The sequence below is a fragment of the Phaseolus vulgaris genome, chromosome 3 (genome assembly GCF_000499845.2).
Source record: "Phaseolus vulgaris cultivar G19833 chromosome 3, P. vulgaris v2.0, whole genome shotgun sequence".
Lineage (NCBI taxonomy): Eukaryota > Viridiplantae > Streptophyta > Magnoliopsida > Fabales > Fabaceae > Phaseolus > Phaseolus vulgaris.
In genome coordinates, this window is record NC_023757.2 from 30570673 (window position 1) to 30585550 (window position 14878).

Below are 14878 nucleotides of genomic sequence, written 5' to 3' on the forward strand. Positions count from 1 at the left end.
TTCATGTTGTTACTAGAGCGAGACATGTACGTGCATTGGTGTAGGTGTGAAGAGGTGTCGAATGTTGTGTAAGATTTATTTTGGACACACCCAGATTCAATAAAGTTAGTGAACTCCTTTAATATTTTCATATTAATGGATACTACGTACAAAACGAACAAGTATAGGATGTCGTTACTTGAGGTTGTTGGGATTACATCAACTGGTTTGACTTTTTCCGTTGCATTTTGTTTACTAGCAGCAGAAAAGGAAACTAATTTTTTGTGTGCCCTTAATAGACTTAAAGGGTTGTTTGTGAGAGTTGATTCATACCCTAGGGTGGTGGTATGTGATAGAGATATTGCCTTAATGAATGCAATTAGAATCGTGTTTCCTGAAGCTTATAATTTGCTTTGTCGATTTCACATTGATAAAAATGTGAAAGCAAAATGTAAAATGTTGGTTCATCCAAGAGAGGCATGGGATCAAGTAATGCAAGCTTGGGGATCTGTAGTGGATTGTGATATTGTTGAAGCCTTTGAAGATCATGTGAATGCTTTTCAAGTTGTATGTTCTCCATGGCCTATATTTGTTGATTATGTGATGGGTACATGGTTACATCCACACAAAGAAAAATTTGTGAAGGCATGGACAAATAAGGTTACACTTAGGAAACACAACAAGTAACAGGGTTAAGGCGACACACGGGAGCCTAAAGAGAATTCTTCAGAATTCCATGGGGGATTTATGTTTCTGTTGGGATTCAATCAATAAGATGATTATTTTACAACATAATGAAATCAAAGCTTCATTCCAAAAGAGTCTGCATGTGGTCGAACATCGGTTTAAGGTTACAGCTTACAAAAAATTGTTACGTTTTGTGTCAAAATATGCTTTGAACCTTATTGCCAAAGAGCTTGATAGGGTTAAATCAGTGGGGTTTGATAAAGAAAAGGTGTGGATGTAGTCTTACATGTACTCATGGTCTTCCATGTGCGTGTGAATTGGCTTCGTTTGGTGTGGGTAGCATACCACTTAAATCAATACATGTCATGTGGAATCGATTAAGCTTTGAAGATATTGCAACTGAACAATGCTCATCTGAGTTGTCAATTGACAAAGAGTTTGAGGTGATCGCGAAGCGGTTCAAAGACTGGGACCTTGCAGGTAAGGTTAATATCAAAACTAAATTGCAAGAGATTGCCTTTCCAGAGAAGACATTTATTTACGCACCACATGATAAGGTCAAAATAAAAGGTGATGTAAAGATGGCTCGTCCTACCAAATTCATGAGATCAACTAAGCGAACCCCTTCTTATTTTGAACATGTGAATTTCTTACACTCACAACATGATAGTTCTTCAAGTATAAAACCTAATCAAGGACAGTTACCATAAATTCTACTAGTAAAATCCATTCCTTTCCTTGAACAATTCCCTGCAGGGTATCATTCATACATTGTTGATGTTGTCGATGTTAAGGCTGATGACCATTGTGGGTACCATGTTGTTGCTGTGATGACTTTTTACGACAAGTGCACCGTGTTTGTCAAAAGTAATAATTGTCCCTAAGGACGGATATCGATCCCACAAGGAACAGTGAATTATCAAGTACAATAATCGCTAAATATAGAACAAAACAATTAAAAGTGTATTGAAAGTGGTTGTGTTGGCAATGATCAATAAGAAAACAGACAAAGAATTAGTTGTTTCAATTGGAAAAATAGGGATTAGGTTTCATCTCTCTCACTCTCATGTATTTTGATTAGCATGTCAATATTAAGTTCTTTGATTGAAATTGATGCCCGTATAAAAATCATCTATATCGATTCCTCGCATATAAAATCCTTAAGAATGTCCCCTAACTATCGATCCCTCGCATAATTATAAGAACAACTTAGAACGAAGCTCAGACGTTTAATAGCAATTAACATTTCAAGTCTATTCCTAGCACTGAAATATGTTAAGTATTGTTGTTTAGGTCCGAACCCTAAAAATACCTCCCGGTCAGATTTAAGATTCTCAATTTGTCACGGAAAATTAAAAGTAAAACAACAATACCAATAATCAATCAAGAACTGAATATTAATATATAAAATATCACCTCAATACATAAGAGTTTGAGCATATTACTCCAAATCCCAAAGGGTAGAATTAGCCACGCATACTTCTATCACCTTCCATTCTCCCAATTGGGTTACAATTCACTCTATGGTGTTTTCCTCTCAATCTCGCACACTAAGGTTGAGCCTCTAGCCCTCTATTTATCCTAGATTTCTAGGGTTGGGTTGTTTATTGTGTCGCGCTAATGGGCTAAATGATAAAACATAAAAAAGGCCCAATCTTTCTTTGCATCTTTTTCCATTCTGGGACCTTCTATCTTTATCTTTTTAGCTCCAATCATTCATCTTTAATCCAAATCTCCAATCTTCCTTAGAAATATGCAATTAACACCAAATTTGGGAATAAAATACTCTTATTCAAATAAAGATCATAAAAAATGTAAAAAGGTATAAATTCATAAATTAGGGATTATTTTATATGTAAATTAGCAATAAATCATCATAAGTGCCTATATTTTAATATGAAATATTACTGAAATTAGACACTTATCATGCTGCCAAATTGGGCAAGGGAGAGGAGTCATGACAGTTGTTTGAATGAATTTGTTAAAAGAACTAAGTGAATGGAGACAAAAATATGTTGAACTGTTTGGTGGTGATGAACGATATGAATACTTGAAGAAGTCACTTCTAGTTGACCACATGTCTATGGTACCAACACTAACACCCTTTCATTTGTACTTTGCATTTATTCATTTACCTTTGTTTGCCATTTGTACTTGCAGGCTGGAACAGATAAGTGGATGACAATTCCAAACATGGGATACGTTATTGCAAATCGGTATAATGTCATTTTTGTTTCATTGTGAGGGATACAATTATTGACTATTTTTCCTTTAAGAACCCAAGCACCAAGTAACTTTAGTCATCACCGAATCATTACAATTGGTCATGTCCACGGAAATCATTTTGTCCAGCTATACTCTAAACGAATAAAAAAGTAAGTCATACTGCTAAATTAAAAGTTATGTAACCTATATTTATTACCTTTATAGGTGAAGTTCAAAGATGGTTGTCCAATTGATAAGTGTCAAATTTCAGTAATATTTCATATTAAAATATAGGCACTTATGATGATTTATTGCTAATTTACATATAAAATAATCCCTAATTTATTAATTTATACCTTTTTACATTTTTTATGAGCTTTATTTGAATAAGACCATTTTATCCCCAAATTTGGTGTTAATTGCATATTTTTAGGGAGGATTGAAGATTTGGAGTAAAGGGGAATAATTTGAGCTAAAAAAAGAAAGCTGGAAGGTCCCATAATGGAAAAAGATGTAGAGAAAGATTGGGCCTTTTTTTTAAGTTTTATCACTGAGCCCATTAGCGCGACACAAGAAACAACCTAACCCTAGAAAACTAGAATAAATAGGGGGCTAGAGACTCAACCCTAGGGTGCCAGATTGAGAGGAAAACACCATAGAGTGAATTGTAACCCAATTGGGAGAATGAAAGGTGCTAGAAGTATGCGTGGCTAATTCTACCCTTTGGGATTAGGAGTAATTTGCTCGAACTCTTATGTATTGAGGTGATATCTTATATTAAAATATTCAGTTCTTTATTGATTATTGATATTGTTGTTTTACTTTTAATTTTCCGTGACAAATTGAGAATTTTAAATCTGACTGGAAAGTATTTTTAGGGTTCTGACCTAAATAACAATACTTAACATATTTGAGTGCTAGGAATAGACTTGAAATGTTAATTGTTTTTAAACGTCTGAGCTTCATTCTAAGTTGCTCTTATAATTATGGGAGGGATCGATAGTTAGGGGACATTCTTAAGGATTTTATATGCGAGGAATCGATATAAATGATTTTTATACAGACATCAATTTCAATCAAAGAACTTTATATAGACATGCTAATCAAAATACATGAGAGTGAGAGAGATGAAACCTAATCCTTATTTTTCCAACTTAAAACAACCAATTCTTTGTCTGTTTTCTTATTGATCATCGCCAACACAACCACTTTCAACACATTTTTAATTGTTTTGTTCTATATTTAGTGATTATTGTACTTGATAATTCATTGTTCCTTGTGGGATCGATATCTGTCCTTAGGGACATTTATTACTTCTGACAAAGCGGTGCACTTGTCGTAAAAAGTCATCACCAATGCCACTTACAGATATATTGTGGGCATCACATTGTTATCCTACGGTTCAATCTTGGTCAACATACTACACTAGCCGGATGCAAGTTTATACACAAATAATGTCCATTAGACGATACTTTTAATCATAACATTTGTAATAGATACTTAATGATAACATTTGTAATAGATACTTAATAGATAGTTAACATTTTGCGTGTTTTAATATATGTATTTAGTAATGCATTATGGATGGCAACATCCGGAATAGATAGTGATGCCTACGGATGTGAAAATACAGATCACAAAATGGCACCTACATATATGGATATCCGCAAGCCGCCGTGAAGGTGTTACGGATATCAATATCCGTAAGTCTTGCATGTGTCTACGAATATGAAGATTCACAAGTCATGGTACACAATGGAAATCAGGTGCCCACGGATATGAATATCCACAAGTTTTGGATTAATATATTCATAACTGTTGGAGGTGCCTACGAATGAATATATCTGTAACTGTTGGAGGTGCCTACGGATGAATATATCCGAAACTGGTTATGCTGAACACAGGTATTAACAAGTTTTCTTTAAAGTGTTGATAATTAAAAATCAAAAACCATTTTAAGTAACATAAATAAAAACCACATTAAATAATATAGATAAGGTGCAAATACATCATCATGGACACAAATATTACATAATAAGGAGTCCTAATACATTGTCAATCATTCCTATGTCACTCATTCCTACGTGAATGTCTCCTGACATATACAGCTCTATCATCAGTTGCTCATCGTGCTAATATAATGGTTGCTTGTATCCCTTCCCACACATGACTGCCCTCCACGAAATCACCATGATTAAGTGATGGTTGCAATGTTTGTGTAATTCTATGACAAATACCCTACAAGCATGAATGTCATAGTTGCTCCCTGGCAATGTCTTGTTTCTTCAGATGCAACTCCACGGTCAACACGGAGGGATTCTACCAATAAATCATTTGCAGAATCTGAATCTAAGGTCTGCTGGGTGTAAAATTGACTGACAATTGGTAAATGCAACAAATTTGACACATCATCAAGAGTGATGGTCATCTCCACGACCAGTAAATTAAAGTTGTTTGTTTCTGCATGTCACATCTCTACAAAAGCACACAACAATCCTCGGTCTAAATTCTCGTAACTAGCATGAAGCAGACCACTTAAGCCAGACATTTCTACAGCAGCCTGTATACGCTCATGAGGTGCTCCTAATTTATTTATCTTCTTCCCATGAGAAATGACCTTCAACTCACCACGATCCTACAATAATGAACATATATCATCAAAAAATACCTACATACCACAGGCAAGAAATTAAAGTTCATTACTTACCAAATCATCCCATAATTGTTTGACTACATGAACTTCATAATTAATGAGTAAGGACTTATCCACTGGCCCTCCTATATAGCCTTCATCATCATCAATTTCAACTTCTTCTTGTTCAATGTAATCTTGAAAGTCTTCATTTGGAACTGAAGTACTAGGACCGCCCCGTCTTCTTCTAACCGATGCAGTTGGTCGCACACAGTCTGAATTAAAAAGTCTTCCACCTCTAGTCCTCACCATCTTACTATTCAGAAAAATAACATTCAATCAAAAATTAGAATGGAACAAAGATACTATAAAAGAACAAATAAAATATACCATATAACACAAATTTTAAGGACACACATAGTAGGCACATTAATGAACATAAGCACAACTATATTCCGCACACAATTACACGAAATGCATTCACACCCTTCCAGATGAAGACAACCGCAACCCACCACGACTACCTTCCGCATACAAATATTCGAAAGTCATTTAGACACTTTCGAATGAACATATCCGCAACACACAACTCCATTCCGCACAAAAATATCCAAAAGTCAAAAATGACTTCCGCCTACAAATATTTGCAACGCAATGCAATGCACACACATACTGACCTTGTCTTCTCCGGTGCCTTCCTTCCAGTCAAGCCTCCGTTGCCGGAGAAATGCCAACGCTGGTGCGAGGATGCAAACGCTAGTGCGACGGTGTTGGGTGCGAAAATGGCAAAACGAAGTTGAAGTAGCTGAAGCTGTTGGATGTGGGATTGGGTGCAGAAATAAATTAATCTAATTTCATATTCGTTAAAGGCATATCGGTACTTTCACAAATACAATTGCTAGATGAATCAACCTTTTTAGGCATATGAAGGCCCAATTTGTCGAAGCCTCAACATCTAATAGCCTTCATAATTAAAAAATAAATACAAAAATCTTAAAAGACATAATAGAAGTGTGTCTTTAGCTCGAAACACATTATAACATTGTGTTGGAAAATTTCTTAGCAAATTTTCTCAACATCCAATTTTTTAACTTGCAACCTACATAGTTTTAAATTTTAAACTTTCAAATTTGTTCTTATTCTAGAAATGAAAATCTGAAATTAGAAATAATACATTCCAGAAAAATAGATCTAGAAGAGATTATTGTGTTCCAGAAATGAATATTTGGAAACAAAATTTAAAATCCCATTTCGGATAAAAAAATTCATAATACAAAAATTTGTTATGAAAACATATTTAAAAAAAGGATTCGGAATGTATTATTCCTTTTTATTTAAGGGTATTTTCGTCTTTTCATACTGAAATTGGGTGTGTGGTGCAGGAAGTAATTGCCATATTCCTTTTGAACCCATTTTCTCTATCTGGCATCCCTTATTTTTTTTTCAATTAGTTTTTTAAATATACTACACGTATATAATAGTTTATACACTAACGTAGAGTTTATCTTATCGGGTCAAATATCATAAATTAGATGTTGACTTTTACTATAACTAGTTAATAATGTTAAAATATTATACTTAACATTATTTATAATTAGTTAACAGTATAGACAATATATAATAAATGAACTATAAAAATAAGGGTGCAAAAATAAAAAAGGAAAATAGAAATAGAATCACTTGATAGACTTATTATTCTTTAGTTAAACTTCACGATTTCTTCCCGTAATTCCATAATTATAAGAACATTTTACATTATCTATATATCTGGAATATTTTTGATTGTATAATGTCAAAAAATATTTAGATTGTGTAAGTTAAAAATTAAAAATACATTTTAAATTATATAATTTAAGAATACATTTGAGATTGAATATATTTTAAATTTAAAAATATATTTCGAAATATATAATCCAAAAATTATTATGAATACATAAAAAAATAGATTGTAAAATTTAAAATTGTAACGGACCATCCAAAATATGTTTTTATATTATAATAAAGAAACTATAGTAGTGAAAAAAAAAATGTGTTTTTTTTATCAGTAAAGAATAAAATAGAATAAAAGGGGTACTTTAGGGGTACCCCAACCCATATACAAAAACCAAGTAGTTCAAGATAAGGGTAATTATACATTCTAGTGATGTAGCATAACAAACAGATCCTAGCTTTACTTTCCTATCTACTTCAGACGACCCCACATTACCTATTTAACCACATCTTCAGAGAAACCCAAATCTTGACCACCTAGCCTCTTTTGTTACGTGTCTTTATATGCTACCTCCAGCACAAGTTTCTTGTATGCCCCTTGATATGGATAAATCTGGACGGCCAACGAGCATTGTCTATCACAGATCAGCTTCTTCACGCTCCCATCTACACCTCCACACGGCTTGTCACCCCAACTACTGCAACAGAGTTCCTGGAATCCACCTCGCACCAAAACAACCTTGTTGCAGCACCTTGAGCCAGCTCCTACTATGAACCAGTGGCACCTTATTTCCTATCCTCACGTCCACCGGAAAAACTGCAAGCAAAAAATTACTCCAGCAAGAATTACCAATTCCTTTACTGCAGCAACACAAGAATAGCTCATAATCCACCCTGCTTCCCCCTACTTCTCTTTAAACCTGAACCCTGTAACTTTTGACATCCTTTCCACCGCACCTGCCAACCATTCAGCTAACACACCACCTTCATATCAGCAGCTTTGCAGACAAATGCTTGGATTAAGAATCCAATCTGAGTAGGAAAAGGTAAACGAACCCGCACCAAACTTCAAGTATAACCACGTGGCCAATTGAGCTGAATGGAATACTTCTTCAGCATCCGGTATCCCTTGTTTGAACACAGTTAAATTTCTCTGATCCCATATGCTTCTAATGATTGCCACCCAGAGCCCCTTCCAGACTTGATTCTGCTTATTATTTAAGTGAATTAAATGGAAGCTCTCAAAATGAATTAAGAGATCCTTATGCTGAACAGACACAATACCCATCCACCTTAGACAAAGACCCCATATCCGTTGTGCAACCAGACACGTCATAAAAATATGTTGAACTGATTCATCAGCTACCCTACAAAAAACACACAGAGGGGAATTGACAACTATACCTCTCCTGGTGAGATTATCATACGTTGGTAACCTCCCAATTAGAGCCCTCCATGCCGTACATAAATCTTTGGGTACCGCTTTGACTTGCCACAACAACGAAAAAACATTATGCAAGCTGCCATTGGAATAATTACACAAAGTAAGGTATGCAGATTTGACAGAGAAAACACCTTTGGGATCCCCACTCCATTCAATAGTATCCTCAGAATCTTTGTTCAAAGTCTTCCTTGTAATGAGGTTCATCATTTCTTCCTTTACAGAATTTTCCCACTCAAAACTAGACATTCTCCACCCTAACCTCCAAGACCAGCCTAACTCCCCCCACGAGCCTACCTCTCCCACCAATTTTCCTTACTCTAAGGATATGGTGTACAATCTAGGAAACAAAGCTTTAAGCTTATTATTGTCCAACCATGTATCTTCCCAAAACATGATTTTATCCCCCTTTCCCACTTTCCATGAGACATGGTTACGGAACCAACCCTCACCTTCTCCTTCTTCACAAACCTTACGAAGATCACTCCACCACCATGAATGATTCTTACCACAGCCTTGAGAACTTGTCGTACCATTACCGTACTTAGATACCAAGATCTCTTTCCATTTCCCTTTTTCTTCACTCATCATCCTCCACTTCCATTTTGCTAACAAAGCCCGATTGAAATTTTGTATATCCTTAACCCCCAACCCCCCTTCCTTCTTTGATTTGCATACATTTTCCCACCGAACCCAGGCTATATATTTACTATCCTTGCCCCACGCCCAAAGAAACCTCCTCTGAATACTAGAAATCTTATCACAGGCTGACTTTGGCGCTTTATAAAAAGATAGATAAAACAGGGGTTTAGAAGTTAAAACCGACTTAATCAAACATAACCTACCGGCAAACGATAGACATTTCCCTTTCCACGCACTAAGTCTGGCTTTAACTTTCTCCACCACCGGTTCCCAAAACTGCACCCTCCTTGGATTACCACCAACCTGTATTCCCAGATAGATAAAAGGTATTTGCATGATATCGCAATTGAGGGTTTTCGCATATAGCTCAAGATTGCTTCGATCTACCTTTAACCCTGCTATCTTTGATTTATGAAAGTTAACTTTGAGCCCAGAAGCAAGCCCAAAAACCCTGAGAATTGCCTTAATTGTAAAGACATTGGAAAAGGAGTCTTCACACATGAACAGGGTATCATCTACAAATTGTAGTAAGCAGCAGTCCACCTGAGCTCTTCCCACCTTGATACCTCTTAACAGATCCTCCTTTACAGCTTTGCGAACTAGACCCGCCAGCCCTTCTGCTACAATAAGAAAAAGAAACAGCGCCAGAGGATCTCCTTGCCTCAACCCCCTTGTAGGTCTGAACTCCTCTGTTGGGCTACCATTGACCAGGACTGACACCGTAGCCGTCTCCAGACATCCTTTCACCCATTTTATCCACTTGCTATGAAACCCCATTCTTTGTAACATGTCCAACAGAAAAGTCCACCTAACCGAGTCATAGGCCTTTTCAAAATCTACCTTCAGGCACACCCCACTCTTCCGATTTCTTCGAACCTCTTCAATCACCTCATTAGCCATCATGACACTGTCTAGCATACCCCTATCTTCCAAGAAAGCTGATTGAACATCATCTATAACCAGATGCAAGACTTCCTTTATACGACACGACAACACCTTAGTGATTATCTTGTAAAGAGCTCCCACTAGAGATATAGGTCTGAAGTGCTCAACCAAGACGAGATTCTTCATTTTAGGGATAAGAGCAATAAATGACGCATTGCAGCCCTTTGAGAAGCTCCCAGAATCTTGAAACAAGTACACAGCTTCCAAGATATCCTCCTTTAGAATCTCCCAATTACTCTTGATGAAATTAAAATTATAGCCATCTGGGCCAGGACTTTTCGAACCCTCACACAACCACACTGCAGCCCTGACCTCCTCCTCGGAGAAATCCTCTACCATTTTCAGACTAATGGCCTCTGGAAGAGTCTTGAAGTCCACAAGACCAAGCCTAACACCATAATCAGGTGTGGCCTTGAACCTCTGTTCAAACACACATTTCGCTTCTCTACGCACCGCTTCTGGTTCTTCGCACCACTGATTATCTATTTCAACACCTTTAACTTCATTCCTAAGCTTCTTCCACCTAATAATAAAGTGATAATACTTGGAATTTAAATCCCCATGCTTAAACCAAGTAGATCTAGCTTTCTGCCTATTTATAGATTCCATCTTTTTATCTAAGATCTTCTGTTGACTTAGTAACTCCAATCTTCTCAATTTTTCCCCTTCCAGTAAATCACATTCAGCATCCTTGACATTGAGGTTCTCAATTTCCATCATGATTTTGCGCTTGCACTCCTCAATATTTCCGAAAACACTCTTGTTCCACTCCTTGATGTCGGTTTTCAGCAACTTCAATTTATCTTTGAGCCTTGACATTTTGTTTCCCTGTACCTCATAAGTATTCCGCTTACCTTTCACCAAGTCCTTAAAACTAGGTTCCAAAAGCCAAGCGTCAATAGATTTGAACGGTTTAGGACCTCAATCTTTAGCCCACGATTTGGCCACTATGGCGCAGTGATCGGAGACTTCCCTCTCCAGTACATATTGCTTACTCGTAGGCCACCTTTGTAACCATTCCAATGATACTAAAAATCTGTCTAATCTGCTTTTGGCAGACCCATCTGCCTTGTACCAGGTGAACTTTTTGCCTACAAGAGGTAACTCCACCAACACATTCCTATCAATGAACTTATTGAAGTCTTTAATCTCCTTCTTTTGGCTGGACAACCCTCTAACACCTTTCCTTTCCTCCATAATCCTAACCGCATTAAAATCCCCGCAACAACACCACACCTCATTCTGACTATAACTTTTAATGGTTGACAGAGCATCCCACATGACAGCTTTATCACTATTCGAGCAAGCAGCATACACATTCACAATAACACATAAGCAATTCATTTTAACATAAATCCCAGGTACAACTATGAAACCTCTTCCTTTAACATGAGACCTATACTCAAACACTTCTTTATTCCACATAGAAAGAATACCTCCTGCCCCATTTTCTCCTTCATTAAGTACCCAACCAATGTTATTATCCCCCCATAAAGCAAAGCATTTAGAATCAGAGAAATTCATAACTTTTGTCTCCTGCAAACATACAAACTCGGCACTCTCCTTGTAAATAATATGCTTAAGATATTTAGCTTTTACCCCTCCTCCTAGCCCTTTGATGTTTAAATTGATAACAATCATAGACAACCTGATTTCATGCCCTTCTTCATCTTACTCAAAACTTGTCTATCCCTATCCTCCATCACCTCCACTTCTTGTAGCATCATATCATCTCCCCATGGGCATGTCGTACCTAACCTTTTGGCTAAACCCCATAATCTAACTGATTTGGATTCAACAACTTCTTTCCTAATTCGGTTATTACATTCAACAATTTCAGAATCAGACAATGCATAGGATAATGAACGTGACCTGATTGGGTATTTGTTCCCAGAATGTAACGATCATGTGCCCCCTTTTGAACGACACCGCCGCTGGATTGTTCGGCCCCTTGCTCCCATAGCGCACGTATGTGACGCACCCTATCTGGGGTTTGACGATCGTCCACCTCTATATGTTCCTCCTCGCCATTATGAACGTCGCCCGTCTTCTTCCCCAAATCTCCCTGGTACCCTTCATTGATCGAATTCTTCCGGCAGCTATTCGATTTAGAAAGAGAATTCTTTACTCGATTTGATGAACAGGCACCCCCTTTACTAACATTCAAGGACAAATGTTTTAATGGATGCTCCACCCACGGGCTCTCCGACGTCGTTGGTTGTCCTCCGTCAACACTCGTTGCACAAACGCCTTCAAAAGATTTTCCTGAAAGTGATACACGCCCAGCGTAGGTGTCCACATGGGCCTTAGTTCCAATAACCTGTAAGTGGGCCTCAGATAGCATTGGGCTTTCATTAAAAGAGTCAAACGACTCCACCTCTTTTACTAAGTCTACCAAGGGGCTTTGTATAGCCCCACACGCCACATTGACATGCTAAAGAGCAGACGCTGCTGTCCCCTCCTCTGCCCCCCCCCCCCCCTCCCCCAGACTCACCTCTTTTTTTGAAGGAAAATCAGACTTTCCCTGACCTGACACAAGATCTTCTGCACCTTCCTTTTCTAGATCCATTTTTGTCTTATTCATAGACCACCCCTTCTCTTCCCTTATGTTTTCCTTCGGCCACCCTCTGCTACCTTCTCCGTCCCCTCCCCTTTCATTACTCAGTTTTGCAGAACAGAGAGAATCTTCCACAAAAGTTTCAAAGGATGAAACACTACCCGATGACCCTCCAAGACTAAGATCACAGTTGCATCTGGACTTAACTCCATCATAATAGTTCGCTTCCTCCACCAATGTAATATTATACAAACATCCATTAATCTGAAAACCTTTGGACAGCTCTACCTTACTCGATTTCAACATTCTTACTTGAAACCGCGCATACTCCAACCTATTCCATGATAAAGAGGCTTCATCCACCTCCACCAGCGTTGCTACATCCTCTACCATTTTTGAGAAACACTCCTTGTTCCATAAGTGAATCGGCAACCCATAGCATTTAACCCACACCCGTTTGTAGCTGACCACAAGAGATTCTGACCAAGGCTTGATGTCTTCAAAAAAATAGTCGAACCATTCTTTACTAGATTTCACAATGTCCTCTATTTTCTCGATAGACTTAGAGGTCAGTAAGACAAGATTATCTCCCAAAAAGCGAATTATGATCATGCTCATCCCTCCCTTAATACATTCTTCCTGCAAAGTCTCATGTTCCCACTCTGCCTTCATACGACCAACCATGCTGTTCTTCATCCACGGCAAGATGTTCGCCTTAGTCGTAAAAGAAGGCCCTTTCCACTGGGCACGAAGTGGGCTTCTTACTACATCAGCATAGGTTTGCTTACCTAAAACATAACCATTAGCATCCTTTCGTACTCCACTCCTGATAACTTCTTTCCCTCTTTTTACCATCCACACCTCCTTGTTCTTCCTCTGATAGTTTCGAGAGGGAAACCCACCACTTCTACTCTTCTCCTCCAAGCAAGGAGCATTTCCCTTATTCACAAACCTTTCCCTCCTGTACCTTGGTACATTAACATGAAGTTTCATGTTTCCGATGAAGCAGTTGTCTAGCTCCCTCTCCAGGCTTGGAACATTTCCCACCTAAAAAAACCTTACAAAGCCAAACCTTCTACCCCATCTATTCAAACGTTTAGAAATGAACACTTCTTTGACCCTGGCCCATTTCTGAAACAGTCTGAACATTTCTAATTCACCATGATTTTCTGGAAGGTTTGAAAAGAAGAAGGTTGTACAAGGCTTTGTCGACTGTTGATGAAGATGCTCCGCCTGTCTTCTCCGATTTTCCTGTTCCTCCTTCGCCCCACTCCACTCAGCCATTAAAGACGGTTTCTTTTTCTTCAAGTATGTAATAAAAAGTGTGTTAATTCAAAATGTAAGCCTTCAACTTTTAGGTCTCACCCTTCAAACCAAATGTGCATTTTTGTTGACCACGTTATTTATTGTACTTTATTCTTCTCTAGTTTGGAAGGAAAATAGAAAAATATAATTAGTTATCATTTATTTATATATATATATATTTTTTTATTTTTTTATTTTTCATTATTAAAACATGAGATTAATCTTTAAAAATTTAACTAGTAAGAAAGATATTCCCTTTGAATTTGATATTTTTACATAATGAGGAGGTAGAAGTGAAAATTCAAGTAATTGAATTAAATAATTTTGATTTGAGTGAAGTTATCGAGATTTTAAGAAAGGTGGGATTGGAAGTTTCCTGGAAGAGTTTGAAAGCGCAGTAATTGGTTGACTCGATCTCAACATTGATTTTTTATTTTGACTCAAGTTTCCTACTTTTGGATTCTTATTCATATATGCATCCAACAATTTCAAATTAAATTAAATATTTTTTTTATATTATAATATAAAATTTAATTTCTGGTTTTAATTTTAATTTTATATTTTTAATATATATTAAAAAATATTAGTAATATAATATCCGTGTTAACTATAAATCAAAGTAAAATATTTTAATATTTTAATTTACATTGAAAATTTATTTATTATATAAAATAAATTGATAAAAATTCATTTTAATAATTTTATTACAATAAATATTTAGAAATTCTAAAATTTGAGACGAGATTTAAAAAAATATTTAACTATTTCATCTATT

At 36.8% G+C, this 14878-nt stretch overlaps 1 protein-coding gene across 1 annotated transcript; it reads right to left on the bottom strand.

The window, feature by feature from the left end:
- Nucleotides 1-11162: 11162 nt before the first annotated feature.
- On the bottom strand, nucleotides 11163-11882 carry LOC137805536 (uncharacterized). Its single transcript, XM_068605480.1, has one exon. The coding sequence runs from the start codon at nucleotides 11880-11882 to the stop codon at nucleotides 11163-11165; it is 720 nt and encodes a 239-aa protein (XP_068461581.1).
- Between the last annotated feature and the right edge of the window lie 2996 nt (nucleotides 11883-14878).

Bases quoted from the DNA above. Each gene is read 5' to 3' on its own strand.
- LOC137805536 (XM_068605480.1), bottom strand. From the start codon at position 11,882: ATGATTGTTATCAATTTAAACATCAAAGGGCTAGGAGGAGGGGTAAAA.